The sequence below is a fragment of the Capsicum annuum genome, chromosome 7 (assembly GCF_002878395.1).
Source record: "Capsicum annuum cultivar UCD-10X-F1 chromosome 7, UCD10Xv1.1, whole genome shotgun sequence".
In the NCBI taxonomy this organism is placed as follows: Eukaryota; Viridiplantae; Streptophyta; class Magnoliopsida; order Solanales; family Solanaceae; genus Capsicum; species Capsicum annuum.
Genome location: NC_061117.1, coordinates 183,039,018 through 183,058,504, shown reverse-complemented (window position 1 = coordinate 183,058,504; position 19,487 = coordinate 183,039,018). Strand labels below are relative to the sequence as shown.

The window sequence follows — 19,487 nt, the reverse complement described above, 5'->3', positions numbered from 1 at the left end:
TAAGATTTTACCTAAAGGTGAGATTATTTTTCATGAGCCGCTAGTTGAGGCTAGAGATTAAAGCTGAATTTTTTTTCTATCTGATTTGTGTTTGCCTAATTCTTTCCGACTCTTAGAAAGTGTGACTGTGTCTCAGTTAACTAGGTGAATTTTTCTTTTTTAATCTGATAAACCCCAAAGGAAATTTCTTTGAATAGGATCCATATGATTAATAATATTCTTTGGCAATTATTTGCAATTAGGTTGATTTGCATAGCATATGTAGGTATTTAGTTAATACTGATTTGACAAAGATGGTTCTTCCAGCAAGTGAAAGAAACTTTGCTTTTCATCCGTTCAATTTGTTATTCATTTTATCAATTATAAATTGATAATCTTTTCTTTTAAGGTTTAAGTTAGTCATTGACCCTGCATATTTTTCAAACTCTAGAGTGAGTTATATTTGTAATAATGAAGTTGGAATTTGAAGTGTTATGGTTCACATTTTTTGAGAAGAAAATTCTCGATTTATTGAAACTAATTGTTTGGCCCTACATATCTCCAAATGCTTTGAATATTCTAAAAATTACACAAATACACAACTTATGTTTCAACATATACACAGATTGTTTTGTATAAGTTGGCTATATTATGTATATTAATAGGGAGAGAGTAAATTAATTAAAAAAGTGAGAGAGAGTGTAATCCCTTTCAAAAGGGTTAGCATTTATGTTATTTATACTTGAATATTTGATACAATATTATTGGCGTTGACAATATTAGCTTTTGCAAAGAGGATTAAATCATCCACAAAGTAAATGTGAGAGTGGTGTAGACGATGGAGTAATTCTTATAGAAAATCAAATCTTTTGAAATATGGCTTGGGTTATAATTCTAGATAAAGATTCCATGCAAACGATAAATAAACACGTGGTAGAGGATCTCATTACCTGAGTTGCCATTAACTAAAATAGATATAGAAGATGTACATTCCATTATAAGATTGATCATATCTTTAGGAAAATTAAAACTAATTAGGAAAATATAATGTAAAACCATTTAATTCTATCAAACGCTTTTTCTAAATTTATTTTAATCATTAATTGCTTTTTGAACTATGATGGCATTATCAAAAGCTCTTCTACTAGGATAAAACTACATCGGAGAGGATTTATGATTTTATTAAGAAATGGGCGAATTCTATTTATCAAAATCTTGATTATAAACTGTATTACATAAGCTAATAGGTCTATAATGTGAGACTTGCTCAGGAATGGGCGGCGTCCCTTTACAACTCACAATGTTTGCTCAAAATTGTAAACAAGGTAGAAATGGCAAACTTATCTCGTGCTAAAAATTAAATAGGACATGACATTCAAGTGAAATATAGAACTTGTTGCAAGATGCAAAAAACTACAATAGACTCCTTTCTAGGGGAACTCAACAGCATCATTGAACACTTGTTGCTTGTGGACCTTCCTAGTTGCAACTAATTAAAGCTTCTAGCATAGTAGAGATACTATAACATACTATTAAGTTACAGACAGATATGTGTCGGAGAACCAGAAACCAGGTATCATCACGGGTACAATTTGGTTCCTAGTAGCTGCCTTGGTTTAATCATAGTTGGCAGGAAGAACCCTGACGGAGAGAACGAGCTCTACTGGTATTTATGACAAATAACACTCTTATCAGCATTGGCTAAATGCTTCTTTACCAGGTCACAGAATTCAAAAGAAACCTAAGCATATCTATGCTAAACATATTACGGAAATTTCAAGGAGGAAGCTAAGAGCTCTCCAAGAAAGGAGATACTCGTAAATCTTCTTTAATTGATCTTGTAATGGAATAAGAATGACCATTCCCTTGATTATTGATCTTCTTTAACAACATGTACTACTTCAAAAAGTCATCAACTCTTCCAATTTATTGAACGCCAAAGACAGCAAAGAAAAGAAGCAGAATCCCTGGTTCACATGTACTGGGCGTTACCTCTTTGAACACGAAAATGGCAATGACTGTTGTTTGAAGATGGATGCATCAAAAAGCTCCATAAACCTCTGATCTGACACTCTTGCTTTGGCAGCAGCAAAACGTTGGTACTCGTCAAACACAGATGTTAGGCACCACTTCTGCAATTTTCTCAAGCATCCAACAAGGCACCCAGTTCGGTGCTGGAAAATGGACACACAGAAAAGGCATAACTTAAATAAGGTACTTGTACTATGGAATGTGAGGCTACAACATAAGAAAATAAAAATTACACACCTTCCCGCGTTTGCAGTGAATCAACACCGGGTGATTTCTAACATCTGTGAGCAACAGATAAAACATTAGCACATGAAGATAGCAGTATTAACTCACTTTGACTAGCAGTTTGTAAAAGGATATTCTCTTCTGAAAGAGCATACCGATTAGAACCCCCAAAGCTTCGCGAATTTTCTCTTCTGGAATATTAACAAAAGGTTCCTGAGAGCATAATTGTAAAAATCAATCGCCAATAATTATTTTTCATACAAGAACAAAACAAAATACTCTTCTGGGGCAACAAAAGATTTGATCAATTCTTTAGCATCAGTAAAGTCCAATGACACCACACCACGCTGAAAATTTTCTACAGTATCTCAACTAAGCAAAGAACCCAGGGGGAGGCACCGAAAAACAGAAGAGTAAGATTACTTGAGCCCTTATCAATATTTCCAGCATGAGTTTAATAACCGTTCTTGAGTAACTTCTATTTTTTTCCTTTTCTTAAAAGCAAATTTAAAACTAACAATCAATTTTGTTTAATCTCAAGATAAACTCATGGACCATGTCGACATTGATTGCTACATTAAGCAAATCTCAAGCTAGAAATAAAGTGTGGCTCACGAACATCTCCAGGAACCTTTGTTGGTATTGATGAGCTAATAAGACAAACTAAAAGGTATAGAATCAGGTTCTTTTTTAAAGTGTAATTTCTTTTACTGCATATGCGGAAATATAGGGAGTAGTCTGTCACCCGATAACTGAGATAGACACTTAAAAGTTAAGTTGGGACAAGAGAGGACTGAAGCCAACAACCTACCACACATAGCATCTGCCTGGTTAATCATATAAACCATAGAGAGATCAAAAAGATGAAATGGGGAAAATTTCCGCTAACTTCAGCAGTTAGATGTTACGATAAAAAGACAATGGTAAGGTAACACATCATTTGATCTTTCCTTGAAGATCCAAAAGAAAAAAATGAAACTTTACCAGTCAGTTAAATGAATGAAATGAAGTCTACAGCTAAATTTTAACTTTTAAGTGATTGCCAATGTGCCTGGTGTTTCCGCACCTAACTTTTCCATTGCCATGCTCTTTCACTTCATGGAGAGGAGGACTATCCTATTTAGTTAGTTCTAATAAAATAGCTACACGAGAGTTGGATCCGAACTTAACCATAATTCAAGTATATACATGAATCGACCTTCTCAACGTGGGGAAAAATTAATGGCACTACGATGATAACTATGATACATGCATAACCAACAGCATCCCATACCAGAGGCGGAGCCGGGAGCCATCCCATAATATAATTTTTCGTCGAAGGGGGTTCGGACAAACCCCCTATTACTAGGCTGGCTCTGGCTCTGGCTCTGGCTCTGGCTCTGTACCATACTCAAGAACAAAATCTTTTCAATACAAAAACAAAATTAAAAAATAAAAAATAAATGAAAAAAATAAATAAATAAATAAACTAAGTTCTTACAAGGTAGAGCTAAGAATGCAATAATCTGAGATTTCCAGTTAGTACATATATTATGTTTTCTGAAAAGTTTCAAGGAATACAAAACACATAAACGTTGAGGTGTACAAGTAGGACATAGAATCTTGAAGGTTGATCAGGATTCAGGATAAAGAATAATGATCTTAAAGCCAGTTTCTTCTGAAGACACTCCAAGTGTGCATAACTAAGAGAGTAACTGTGATGCCAACTAGGTGTTGATTTAAGAAAGGAAATAACTGTAAAGACAATTTTTTAGTTTTTAGGCGTAGATAATAGCATATCAAAACAACAATCAAAAAAAGAAGAAGAATAAACATAGCCAGACATTTACTGATTCGTTTCTTTAAAGTAATACTTGTGGTTATCCTTAGATCAATATTTCTATCACAAGAAAGTAGTATTAATAATTAAATTTCTAAACCCTACGTGGGCCACAGCCTTTGAGATCAGCAATGGCCAAATTTTAGACCTATCATCTTGTGGCATTCTCTAAAATGCATTAAATTATTGTGCAACCTTCCAGGTTGCCATCCTCACTCATCACAATACGAACCCCTTACATATTAATTTTCCTCAAACTTCTAAGAACCAAAAATTGAAATGGCCAGTTAATTCAATCCTTCCACATGACTTAAGCAGAAGATCATATGATGCAGACAGAAAATGAATTAACGGATATAAATGTGTATATTATGCACATATAGAAATAAACAAGCATCATTTTATGATGTACATGGAAACAGATATAAATATGTATTCATCAGACGTAGTCAAAATTTTATATTCAAGTCGTAGAAACCTCCACCGGCAGAAATGCAAGATAAAGCTGCGTCCAATAGCCTTGTGGTCTAAGCCTTCCCCGTACCTCACATACAGCAGCTGCTTTAGTGTGTAGGACTATCCTTTCTAGCCGGAATTTAACGTTAGAAAAAACTATTCCATGGTTCTCTTTTCGATGGACTGTACTCCTATAAATGCCCAAATTAACTTATACTACTCTCTCCGTTTGATTTTACTTGACATATTTTGATTTGACACATCTATTAAGAAAAATAATTAATAGCATGACTATTTTACCATAGAAGCCGCAATAAATGATGTTTACATTGTGTTTTGAAATGAATTTGAAGGGAAAAAATTGTGTTTTCTTGATATGTCAAAAATGACAAGTAAAGTAAAATTTAATTAAGAAATTAGTAATAACAAGTGAAAACGAACGCAGGACTACTATTTCCGAAATCTTCTACGGCCCACTAGGCGTGCTTTCAATTATTTTAGTGCCTCTCTCTCTCTCTTCTCTTCAATCTAAATCATCTCATTTCTAACTTCCAAAAATTGACATTCTCCTACACCATATTTAGCTGAAGAGAAAGTAAATGTAATTAAATCACTTACACAAATAAAAGCAACGAATCAACGGAAAGAAGCAACATTTATCAGCAAATCATCATATAGAAATGAGAAACATACTTTGCAATTTTTAATTCCGAACTGAAACAGGCGAATATCATTTGCTTTGAGAAACTCCATGTTTGATTCCGGATATAGTTCTGGACACAGATATCTGTCAACAACCAAAAAAAATAATAATAATAATTCATCAATTCTATTATCACTCTACATCAAATAAACACAAAGAGAGCGCCACAACATCCGTCTCATCCAAAAACTTGAGCTAAATAATTACTCCTCCTGTTCCAAAATACTTGTCATAATTTCCTTTTTGCGAGTAAAATGATATGAACTGTAAGATATATTTTTTCATCATATTGATTGATATGAGAAAAATTGCATTTATAATACTTCTACTATAATTTTTGAATATCTAAATTTTACTTTTAAAATATGAAATTAATCTAATCTAACTTAGTTAGCTTTAAAATTTAGTGAAACCGACTCTCGTGAAATAATAATGGCAAATATTTTGGAAGAGAGGGAGTAGTACTAGCAAAATAGTAGTAACAAGTAGCCTACATGATGGAACGAAGGCCAAGTGTTTGAAGAAAGGAGAAGTTATCAACGTCAGGGAAACCGGACCGGAAAATGCCATTATCGACCATAGAGAAGTTGAGAGGAGGAATGAAGAACTCTTCGCCGCTATTTTCATCATCGGGGGAGGTAAGGTTATAGGGATTATTATCGTCGGCGGTGGGGATCGGCGAAAGCTTGATGGCTTGTGGAGGAGAACGGTGGTGGTGCCGCTCGACGACGGCGACTTCAATGGTTTTACACGTGTCAGTTGGAGAAGCAACGGTTGCGTGTAGTTTCATAGTGACTGAAGAGAGAGTGGAAAAGAAGGAGAGAGAGAGAGAGAGAGTAGTTTTGAATTGAGTGGAATTGGAGATTCTGATACACTACGGGGAGAACTTTCTCGTTTTGGAACTTGGAATTTATAGGCACAAATATTACCCAATACATGTGATGTTCGATTTTATTTTAGAAAAAATCGTAAAAAGTAGCATATTTATAATTATAATTATAATTATAATAAATAATAATATTTTTATAAAATTATAATTTATAACAAGAGTGATATTATTTTACTTATTAATTAGGTAAGTGCATATTTTACTCTCACAACTTACACCTTGGTATTTTCACTCCACTATTCCCTCAAATAAGCTATATCTTTTATTCTTTTTTTTTCATCTTATCTTTTTATTATTTTATTTTATTTACATTTTTTTTATTTTTTTTCTTCTATTTCTTTTCTTTTTTATTTTTTTTATTTTTTATTTTTTTTCTCTTTTTCATATTTGAAAATAATTATCTCTATAATCTTTAAGATTTCAATATAAAAAATCATTACTATATTTCACTTTCTTATATTTCTACTTTTTTTTCTTGTTAATTTTTTTTTCATCTTATATTTTTATTATTTTATTTTTTATTTTGATTTATTTTTTTTTTCACTTTATTTTCTCTCTTCTGTTTCTCTTTTTTTTCCTTTTTCGTTTTCTTTTTTTTCCTTTTTCATATCCTTTTTTTCTTTTTCTATTTTCGTTTTGTTTTTCTTTTTTCTATTTGATTTTGTTTTGCTTTTCTTTTATTTTTACACTTCTATTTCTCTTTCTTCTTTTTTTTTTTTCTTTTTCACTTCTCTTTTTTTCATTTTTTTTCTTTTTTTTATTTTTTATTTTATTTTTTCATTTGTTTACTTTTCTATCTCTAACTTTTGTTTTGAAAAGATAAATATATATATCACATACATATATTCAAAAAAAATATACAAAATAAATAGTCATACAGATTTTGATATGTATTTCTGTACAAAACATATATATGTATTTACGAAATACATATCATATTCATATTAATTTGTAACAAATATAACTATACTGTATATCTTCATATGTATTTACGAAATACAAAGGTGACTCATATAAAATAAGAATATACATATGAATCAGGTATGTATTTTGTTAATATATATGCAGAGCTATATGTATTTTTTAATTAAATTTTTATTTTTATTTATTATTTGTTTTGATATATTAAGAGAAGATAATTTTTATTTTATTTTATTAAGAATATATTAAGAGAAGATAATTTTTTTTATTTTATTTTTAATATAGTAATAATTATTATTTTTTAAATTAACTTTCAGATATCATATAAGTATAATTTAATTGAGGTACTACCATAAATAGTTATGATATTAATTATTTTTCTTAATAAATATGTCAACTCAACAAGTGATAAATTAAATTGACCGAAAAAAGTATTATTTATTCGCCTAATATGTCTTGAATTATTTAATAATTTTTATAATTTTATCCTTAACTTTTTTCATTTGTGTCAATCCGTTCTAAATTTTATTTGTAAAATTTTATTAAATATATTATTATTATTGTATTAATTTTAGTATTGATGAATATACATAAATATAGATTATATTAAAATAAATTTTTTACATAATTTTATTTTATATTTTTTGAAAAAATAATTCTTAGATTTAAAGTCACGTGACAATAATTTAATAATTACTTAGAACGCCTTCCATCTATATTGACAAGTACTTAAATGAGAAGGAAATGGCGACTTTTTGGACGAGGAACAGTTAGTTCTCAGGGGCTGGGGTCAAGTGATGCTTTATCTAAAATGCGCCTCTGCAAGGTGGCTGTTCAATGTCGACGCTCAATAGTCAATACTCGTGGATGCGTATGTTTGAAAAGAATAATCATCTAAATAGAAAATATTACACTAATTCGATCATTAAAGAAGTAACATTTTATTTCTTGAGATTCAGAAATTCTCAAATTTAAATTTAAAATTTTAATCAGTACTAATAATTAAGAGACCTCAATTATCTCACAAACTTACACATCAAGTGTTTTAAGTTTTTACTCATATATGCAATATGTGTGTAAATTATAGATATCTAAAAGCTAATTATTACTACTAACTAAAAAATCTTTAATTTTATTAAATTACTTAATTATATATTTATATGATTTGATGTAAACCTGATGCGACTAAATATTTATCATCAATCCATTTACAGGCCTCTCTATTATCTTTGACATGCATGTAAAAACTTTATGCTCATGGTGTTTAGACGAAAAACAATTTTTGATTTTACATGTTATTCTTTCTTATAGGACTATTACTGAGGTGATTCAATCATGCTTTGTGAGTGCTTAATTAGACGTAAGATTCGTTTGAGGGCAAACGAGAATTTAAATTAACACACTGCACACACAGAGACAAAGTGACAATTGTGTAGAGTAATATTCATTTATGATGACAATTTTAATTCTTCAAAAGCATGAAGAGATGTTACCCCCCTTGCTTCATTTTTTCTTGTATGCTATATTAAAATAAGATGTCTAATATTATTTATTCAATTTGAAAAATGAATGGATAACTTATTATTTTTATTTATTGTATTTCTGTTATTAAATATTATTCATCATTCAATACATTTTTTAGAGAATTAATCAAAAATTGATATTATAAAATTATCTGTTATTTATTGTTTCTTAATATTTGTGTCAAGTTAATATGATCAAGTAACTATGTGACATTTCGACGCACCAAATCATTTTAAGAAAATGCTACTGGCTCATGGCAGATTAGGGGGAGTTTAATGGAAAAGCGGGTTTGCCACAATTTCGAGTGAATCATCAGAATTTTAGTAGATATTGTTATAATTTTGAAATAAATTGTACAAAAATTATGGCGGATCACCAAGAGTTTTGAAAACTTGTACTGTAAATTTAGACAATATTACCAAAAGTTTATGAGAAACTTGGCCAATATGTTTTTGTTTCAAAATTTATTTAAACCGATTCAAATAAACTTCAAATTTAAAATCTAATAGTGTTTTAATACCAATCCCAATTGATTTTGATGTTAAATTCAACTCAGATAATTAATATATATATATATATATATATATATATATCAACAGATCATATCTTCTTCAACAATCAACTCGACAAAATCCTAATGGTACTTTTCAAATTTCTTCAATTTAATTGATCCCAAATAAACAATTGGTGGTCAATCTTTTAAATCACAATATATTTGATCAACCCAATAAATTTCAAGTATCAAATAACTTGAAGAAGAAAAGAATGGAGACGAAAAAAATTGAGGAAATTATATCTGCATTAGAAAGGGGTAATGTTAGCACAACAAATGTGGTAATTGTCACACTAACCTTCTCCCTCTCTACACGTTTTACCTCGCAAAAAATATTTTTCTCTAATCATAGAGAGAAGAAATATTTATAGGTACCTAATTAATTAGGATTCGTTTCGTAATTGGCTTAGAAGTGAGTAATGTAGGAAATAGGAGTTGAGTTATTTGTGTTGCAGTTTTAAATGTATAAATCAAATCAATAAAATTTAGATTTTTCAATCTCAGTATTTTTTAATTTTTTTTTATTTTCTCGAATTGGTCGAGCTGGTTTGGCATGGACGAGAAAGCCATTTTTCAAGTCAAACAAGTGAAATGGTAGAAATTATGAATTTTTTGCGAGTTTCAGTGGGTGTTAGCTTACGGTTCGGGGAGTGGGTTTAGGCTTTAGAAAAAAAATATGAGTGAAACTTCTCGAGTGATCTCCCGCCGGCCTATTAAATGGACCAGGTTGCTTTAATGGGACTGGAAAAAAAAGTCATTTTCAAGTCAAACGGACGAAATAGCAGGAATTACAAAAAATTTTTCAAATAAAATCTTTATATAAAAATATAATTGAGTTTTGCTTCAAATATTTCTTAGTCCTTGTAAGATACTACCATCTTCAGGTGTTTCTTATAAAACACACAAATACAAAATGAATGATTGCAATAAAACACTCAACAACACTAATGACAAAATTATATAAAACAAATATTTCAAGTTAATAAGTTATAGTAAAAATAATTATAATTTAAAAAAATTAACTCATGCTAAAATAAGTCTATTAAGTATTAATTACATGACTGAATATCAAATAGAAAAATAAATTTAGATTATATATTTATGCAAAGTTAAAGAATACATATCCAATATTAGTGCATTCATAGTGTTTAATAGAATACTAGTGAACTTGACCGCGCTTCGTGTGGATAGTCTATGAAAAATATCAATAAATTTATGTTATAATTTTTTAAGCTAATTTTGTTTGAAAGATAAAAGAAGAACCATGTGAATTATTACTATTAACTATAAAAATACCGTCTATTGCCTTCATATTACTATATATCCATACCAACACCAATATTATATATGAAATTAAAGATAGAAAGAAAGTGAAATTTTGCCTAAATGATATTAACAAAGAAATTCATTTAAAGAAATATAGATTATATAAATATATTTTAAAAATTCTACCAAATGCTTAATAAATTTCATGATAATATTTTTGTGGAGTGCATACAAAAGTAAATTTTTATCAAAGCAATCGATAGAATTTTTAAAGCCGATTTGTAATTCTTTGCAAAAAAAAAAAAAGTATTAATTAGATTAAAATAAGAATGAAATTGAAACAATATCAACAAATAATACAAAAGCAAGTGTCGATCTAATGTATGGTATTCGACTTCATCTGAAACATAATACTTTTGATAAAGCATAAATTTGTGTGAAAATCTATTAAAATTACAACAAATAATATATATGAATTCATAACTTTGAAGGTACAACAAATTTAATCTAATAACCTAGGATATTAAATCCAAAAAAATAATAATTTTTATGCATGCATTAACTCTTACAAGCTTTAGAAAGGTACGATATATGTAAAAAAAAAATACATATATACACATACATGTAATCTAATTCTCAAAAATTAAGGCCACAACTTTGTTGATGCAATCGTCACCAGATCGTAAATATTAGATATGCGCTGATTCACATTCTCGACTGATGTTGAGTATTCCGACTAAGAAAATCTATACATAAGAATTAAAAGAACAATCAATAGAGTATATTAAATGGCAAGACACTTCCATTCATGGAGATACGATCTTACCAAATATGAGAATGCAATCTTTGAGATACCGATAATTGCTACTTAAAATAGTACTATGAAAATGTAACTCAACACAAGAAAAGCTAAGAAATTTTAGGAGAAGAGATAAATAGTTACGCTGAATAGGAACATAAACAAACTATCATTAGTTCTCAATTATATTGTTAGCCAATATAGTGATAGTGACATCTACAATAATAAAAGAATTTCATGGTAATTATTTTTTATTTAAAAGTTATTATGAAGGTATTAACATTTTGAAGAAATTTCATAGTTATATTTTATTGTATCAATTGTTAATAGTGAGGTTAGCTTCTCCACCACCTAATACAAATATATGTAAATCTTGATATAGATTACATAAGATCTTTGGTTGAAAAGTTTTTCACATGTTCACGTAAGTAGAAAAAAAAAGTTACTCCATGATTTTCCTCTTCTCAGCAGCTTGTAGGAATGACAAATTTGAAAACAAAATAATTTTCCTGGAAATGAAGTAGACATGCATATACATTAAATTTAAAATGATGAATACATATAAACATGATTTTTTTAATCAGAAGCTCAAAATAAAATGAATAACTCTATGAAAGAACAAATAGAGCTCGCCTTAATAATCTAGTTAAAGCCAATATATGAAAAATCTAAAATTGAATAAACTTACTTTTAGTTAAAAAAATTCATAACCCTTCAGGCTCTGCACACACATACACACACATATATAGAGAGAGAGAGATTTGTCAACTTCTAGGTAAGAAGATGAAAATCTATATGCATAAGTATCATTAAAGAATATAAGTTATAACTAAAATGTTTATGATTTTGAATAAGGAAGGTGAAAGAGTAACTAAAATGTTACAAAATGGAAGAGGTGCAGAAGATGAGTAATAGAAAAGGTGTAACTGATTCTTATTAATACTCATTAATAATTGATTTTTGATTGTTTAATATGACACATAAAGAAGAAAAATAAGGTCAAAACTTTGAAACTATGAGAAGAAAAGAAAAATGACCATTTTGATTGATAAGAGGCGCTACCTCAAATTTCTTTATTTTTTTGTTTGTAGTTTTACTATATTTATAGATTTTTAGAATTTGCTAAAAATTAATAAATATATTTTACAAAATTTTTGTACATCATATTGAAAGATATAAACAATAGCAACCCAACTTTATGAACCTGTTTTAGATTGGCTTACTTGAGAATATTGAAGAAAATTTATCTTTTAAGTCTTGAATGAAAGGATTGGTGACATTGACCAACTTAAAGGGTCAAACATAATTAGGAAACTTGATTAAGTTAATTGTGGAATTGATTAATATTTTTAAAACTTTTTAATCTTTTCAAAAATACAAATTAACCCAACTCATACCCCTCTTCAATCCAAATCAATCAGTCTCTCTCCTTTCTCTCTCTCGATAGCTTCTCTCAACTTTCTCCCAACCAACAGTTCTGTAAAATTTCTCTCTTCAATCTCCGATGATAAATAATCGAGCGAGTTCTTTTTCGACTTTCAACCGTCAATCGACGTGAAGCTTTTCCTGTGACAACAACTTTGAGTTCTTCGTCGTCTCATTTCTTCTTTTACGGGTAAAAAGTTATGTCTTTTTAGTTATGAAGAAACAAAGGAACTTGAGCCAACATCTCTTTTAGTATTGGTTAACAATTTTAATATTTATTGCTTAAATTTTAAATGTGGACTAAATAAAATCCTAATTTCTAGCATTTCTTCTTCTTGTTGTCATACTATTGATTCAATTTGTTGGTGATTTTTTATCACCATTGATGTTATTAGTGTGTGTGTGTGTGTATGTTGTTTTGGTGTTGCTGGTTGATTTGTTATTTTCCTTGATAAAAATGGTGTTGCAACAGATGAACCATCTGATGCAAAAGATGAACCATCTGATGCAATAGATGTAAATCTGATGTAACAATAAAAACCTGATACAACAGGTAAATAATCTAACAGATTATTCATCTGTTGCGACAGGTGACTCTTTCGTTTGAAAAAAATTTAACAGATAACTCATTTTGCAACAGATGAGTGATCTATTTTTATTGTTTCTAATGGATTACTCATCTGTTGCAACAGGTTGTTTATAGGATGCAATAGATAACCTACCTAGTGTAACAGATGTGTGGCCTATTTTTATTGTTTCCAATAAATTACTCATCCACTATAACAGGTTGGTTATATGCTGCAACAGATATCTTACCTGGTGCAATAGATGAGTGATCTATTTTTATTGTTTTCAATAGATTACTCATTCATTGCAATAGGTTGGTTAGATGTTGCAATATATAACCTTTCTGGCACAACAGATCAGTGATCTATTTTTACTGTTTACAACGGATTACTCATTCGTTGCAACACGTTGGTTATATGTTGTAACAAATAACCTTCCTGGTGCAACAGATGAGTGATTTGTTTTTACTATTTCCAATGAATTACTCATCCATTACAACGAGTTGGTTATATGTTACAATAGATAAACTACCTAATGCAACAAATTAGTGAACTATTTTTATTGTTTTCAACGGTTTACTCATCCATTGCAACAGGTCGATTATATATTGCCAAAGATAACATACGTGGTGTAACAGATGTGTGGTCTGTTGGAACTGTTATTTTACTGTTGTGCATGTTAGATTTACTGTTATCCCTTTTTAACGATGCATTAATCAATTATAATCTATTTTATATTCCTGTTAATTTAAGATAATATGGCTCTAAAAAAAAAAGACCGAATCAAATCCAAGTAAAGAAACAAGTGAAGCAGCTAGGCTACATCCACCACTGTATGAGTTTGCTTTACAAATGTTCTCTCAATCAGGAGCAAAAGATAATGAACATGGAGAGGAGAAATATTTCAAAAGAGATTATCCAAATGCTAATAGCCTTTCCGCTGAAGAGTTGGTCAAAACCTTCAGCATTGATTGTTATCCTGTGAGAAAGCAGTGCGATGGTACCACAGATTTAACGGGTGATTTCGTGGTTAAGTCAGCCATGGGAAAATCTTTCGACGCCTTCAAAAAAATACTTCGAGAACAAAAATTGGATTCTTATTTTAGGGAAAGCTGCTTTGGCAATATCTTGATTTGCCGAAGGATAACAATGCTCGTTTCCAGATGAAAATGGTATATGATTTTCTCAAGCGTAGGTTTATGTATGAAAACAAAGATAAGATGGATGAGGTGTGGATAAATTACTGTGGCATGCCTGTTTGTTTTGGTTGGAAGGAGTTTGCCATAGTTACCGTACTAAAATATTATCCTCCTTCTCCTTCTCAAGTTATACCTACTCTGACACCCTGCACAGCCCAAAAAGGCAAAGGCAACTCGAGTGATTGTGATAACGTGGTGTCCATTGTTGGTTCAAGATTCAGAAATAAAAATTTGATAGAAGCGTTGAAAGGTAAAGGACTTTCAAAGAAGCACAAGTAATCATTATGCTTGGTTTGGTTTGTACATAATATTCTTTGGGCGAGAGACGTTAACAAAAACATAAGCCTCAGTTTAATAAATCTCTCTGAGAATCTTGAGGCATTTAACAGCTAACCTTGGGGCTATGAAAGCTTCAAAATGACTACCAAATATTTGTTGACTTCGTTAACATCAAAGACAATAACTTATATGGTTTTTCATGGGATTTCATGGTAAATATTTCTTTAATTATGATCTGATTTATTTTTTTATTTAATAATGCTTTTGATTTATTGGCGTTATGTTATAGGATTGGGCATTTGAAGTCATTCCTTATTTGAGACAACAAGGGAACTACCAGGAAGAAGTTTCCTGTCCAAGAATCCTGAGATGGTTGTCGGTCAAAACTGATAAAAATATAAAATTTCTTGATCTTTTCAATACCCCGAAGGAAGCAGTAAGTCTAATTCTAATCAATTTTTTGTTTTAATTAAGAATTATTTTAAATGATTTCATCATCATTCTAATATATGTACTGATTTATTTTAAATTGTTCATCCATGGCTTGTTCCGACCAATCAAGAGTTGAAGATGCCATTTTTTCTTACTTTATGGTCTGTGCAAACTTTATCGGACCCTGAGATCGTTGATAGAATAAAAATAGAATTGTTTAGAGCAACAACCATCACAAGAAAAATAATTTTAGAGGGTGGGCTTGTTGTTATTAATGATGGTAGTGGTAGTGGTAGTAGTGCTGTTGTTGGGGATAATGATGCTCTTCTTACAGTTTTTGAAACAACAATTCATTATGATTATGATCATACTGGTTATATAGATTTTTCTTAAGATTTTTTCACATCTAGCGAATGTTCTGCATGCAAATGTCAAGACTGCAAGGTGAAACATGATGGAGTGATTAATGTTATTAATGCACTAACTGCTTCTGTAAAGAAAATAACATCTAAGAGGGGTGTCATTCCATCAAAGAGGATTTCATATCAATATACTTCACTAGAGATCAAGGTGGCTAAAAAAAGAAGAAAACATATTTCCAAGGCATCATCAAGCATCGAAAAAAGTAAAATTGCAATGCATTTGTCTTTGTCTTGCATCGTTGTTCAATGTACAAGGGCCACAACAGAGCAGCATGAAGTGAAGAAGGTGAATGTATTTCATCTGGTCCAACAAACAAATAGACACATATCTATTTTAACAGATGATATATCTGCTGAAAATTATCAAACAGATATATACATCTGTTGCAATTGTTGTCTAACCTATTGCATCAGATGTGTTATCTGCTACAACATATGTCCGTCTGTTTGAGAAAATCAAATAGGTTTTTGTACTATTTTAATTTTCCAACAGATGAGTCTTATGTTGCAATAAATGGGTCACCTATTCGAATTTGTCCCAATGGATGATCCATCTGTTGCAACAGATGGATAGGCTGTTGTATATCTACAATTATCATTGACAATTCTGGCTTTCCAGGTGGATGTCACAGTGGAAGCTACTGCTGAAGAATATAGTGTCACAGTTGATAATCCATCAACTGCTTCCAAAGAAGAAGAAAAAGTGGAGCCTATCAGCTTGGGAGAATGGGAGAATTACCCATTTGATGGGTTCAACATCTCGGATGAGGCTCCAAAAAAACTAACAAAATTGGTCAACGACTATTCAGAATAGATTGCCGATGGGCTGTTAAAGCATCATGCCGGCAGGTACATAAATTAATTTTAAAGATATTGATTTATACAATTCTTCTTGTAAGAACATGACATTAACAAATATAAATCATCATGTAGAAAACAGAATGACGAACACTACAAAGTGAACGAATCAAGTCTTGATTTTGATATGTTCGACTTTGTTGTTGCACATCCCGAAATGAAGAATTGCTTCTTTTTAATGTCACAGCCCCAAACTTGCTGGAATGATGAGGTTTAAATGTCATACATATTACAATTAATTAATACTTTATTTAATTGCATATGCTTATTAATTTTTTCATCACATAATCCGAAATGTTTTTTAATATATGCAGCACATCATGTCATTTCTTACTACCTCTGAAAGAAGGCCAAGTTGCAAATATAAGAACAATATAGATACACAACAGGCAATTATTTGTACAAAGTATATATCAATAATGCCTACGATAGGTGTTGTCAACAACAGTCGAAAGTTTCCCAAAATAAAGAATGCTTAATCAACATCATCAAAGCTTTTAATAGTCCAGCTGGCTTACTGTGGCATTTGCTCAACGAAGTGTACATCCCAATCAATTGTGGTGATGAATTCCATTGGGTATTGGCTGTTGTCATTCTAATAAAGTGGCACATCCGAGTTTATGACTCGATGTCGTGAAGGAGACATTTCAGGACGTCGTCTGAGATACAAAAGCTGGCCAAAATATTACCTACTTACCTTGATATAAGTGGCTTTTTGGACCAAAAGGTTCATACTGATTGGTCGACGATTGGAGCAGGATAAAATGGATAATCCATTTGATGTACAATATGTTGAAGGAATTGCTCAACAAAACATTGGTAGCCTGTAAGTATAAGCGTCATGTTTTAGTTTCCCTTCATAAATTTTACAACGCTTACATGAACTACAAGATATGAATTATCTATTTTTTTAAAATGCAGGGATTGCAGTCTTTTTGTTGCCACTTATGCCGAGTATCTGAGTGATGGATTACAAGTATCAAATATTAGACTTCATGCTGGATTACTCTGCAAAAGATATGCTTCTCTTTTATGAAAATTACAGAGAAGCGAAAGCTAAGAAGCCGTACGCTAGAGACATTAAAGATCCACAATGACCAAAATTGAATTTCGTAGCACCAGATGAAGAACAAGTTGTCCGAATTGAGTAGATCTTTATAGCTTGAGTCTATCAATGTAATAACCTATCCTCCTTGGTTTAACTTGTTGATTTATTTGTAGAGTAGATCATTTGTACCCATAATAATTTTTTTATGCTTCATTTATTTGTTGAGTTATTTCATGCAATTTTTGAAGGCTTTGATTTATTTTATGTTGTCGATGAATATAGTTTAATCCTTAGGTTTGAACATGTCAATTGAAATAGAATACTAGATTCAAATATCGCAACAAATAATATATCTGGTGCAACAGATGACATATCTTATCAAATAGATTTAGACATATGTTGCAACATGTATGTCATCTGCTAGAAATTATATAACAGATCTTCCTACTTTTTTGATTTGTTCCAACAGATTACCTATCAGTTGCAACAGATAGATTATATGTTGAAACAGATTATATATTTGCTGCGACAGACAGACTGGGAAACATTTGCATAATGCAACAGATGACCAACCTATTCCAACAGATAATCAATCTGTCACAACAAGTATTATATCTGTTACAACAAATAGACAATTTATTGCATTTTAAAAATTCAACTTTCATCAGACATAAAAATTATTGCCACCACATGTAAAGTGAAGTGGCTTGAAATAAAAATTTATTATCGTGTTCGTCTCTGTCTTTGTACATATTCTTCTTTATACACGGACTCCAACCATTTAGTTAGGTCATCTGCTGGAAATTATATAATAGGTCTTTCTACTTTTTTTTGTTCCAACAGATTATCTATCAGTTGCAATAGATAGATTATTGTTGCAACAGGTTGTATATCGATTGTGATAGACAGATAAGGAAACATCTGCATAATGCAACAGATGACCAACCTATTCCAATAGATAATTAATATGTCACAACAAGAATTATATCTATTACAACAGATAGAAAATCTGTTGTATTATAAAAATTCAACTTTTTCCAGACATAAAAATTATTGCCACTACATGTAAAGTGAAGTGGCTTGAAATAAAAAATTATTATCGTGTTCGTATCTGTCTTTGTACGTAGTCTTATTTATACATAGGCTCCAACCATTTAGATAGTACCCCATTAACCCAGACCTCTTGCATCTTTTCCACAAGGCATCGTACATACCGATCATTTCTTTGTCGGTCAATAAACACTCGGTGTATGCAAATGAGTACGGCCCGCACGCTTCACCGGTTTTATTTTTTTGGAGGTGGATGTTCTTATTTCGACCTTAAAAATTTCATGATTACTCCATCAAGACTTTCACCTTCAAATTATCCATCAGTTTACTCAGCATCAACAACTTGGGGAACAACTTTAAGAGTTTTTGAACGTGGGTTAAAAATGTGTCCTCGTTGGAAACAGGTAAGTTGCAGTCATAAAACTTAATCTTTCCCTCATCGAGTAGTATCTCAACAGCGAGAAAATGTTTGACTTTCTCATTCATGACTGCAAGGATTTTCTTTGCCTTGGTCTTGGATATGGCCTCTTACCTCTAGCATAGTTAATCATATCTTCATCCCATTTGAATGTAGAAACTAACTTATCAAATCTCCATCCACCGGGACCACCCTTTTTACGGATCTCATCATACCTATTCTTGAAATTATTGTCGAAGTTGAGGTCCATTATCCTATCGGCAGCATCATAAGCATCCGAGTACGCTAATTGCCTACCTCTTATGAGGCTGAGAATTTCATCAACATACTGTGGTATGAGAAGACAATATTTAAAAAGGTTAGTAATTGTAAAGAAGAAAAATAGGGTAGAATGATTCTGTTGCAGAAAGTTCTCTGAATCAGTTCACAAATTACCCAGCTAACGCAACTTATGGAACAAATGTGTATTATATTGCAACAGAATACGCAGTTGTTGTAACATATTACACATCTTTTGTGTAGTTTCTTCTTCATGAAGTAGATTGGAAGGCTAGGTTAGCAAAAGTGAATTTACATTATCCACGTACCACTCACGCATATTGGTCATACTCATGAAGTCTTGGGC

At 30.8% G+C, this 19,487-nt stretch overlaps 1 protein-coding gene across 1 annotated transcript; it reads right to left on the bottom strand.

Moving 5' to 3' along the window:
- Positions 1–1,411: 1,411 nt before the first annotated feature.
- LOC107855270 (probable tyrosine-protein phosphatase At1g05000) lies at positions 1,412–6,090 on the bottom strand. The gene is given in 5 exon segments (NM_001324716.1): positions 1,412–2,153; positions 2,248–2,291; positions 2,391–2,448; positions 5,204–5,297; positions 5,708–6,090. Coding segments are annotated over 5 exon segments (678 nt in total). The 5' UTR covers positions 6,004–6,090; the 3' UTR covers positions 1,412–1,967.
- Between the last annotated feature and the right edge of the window lie 13,397 nt (positions 6,091–19,487).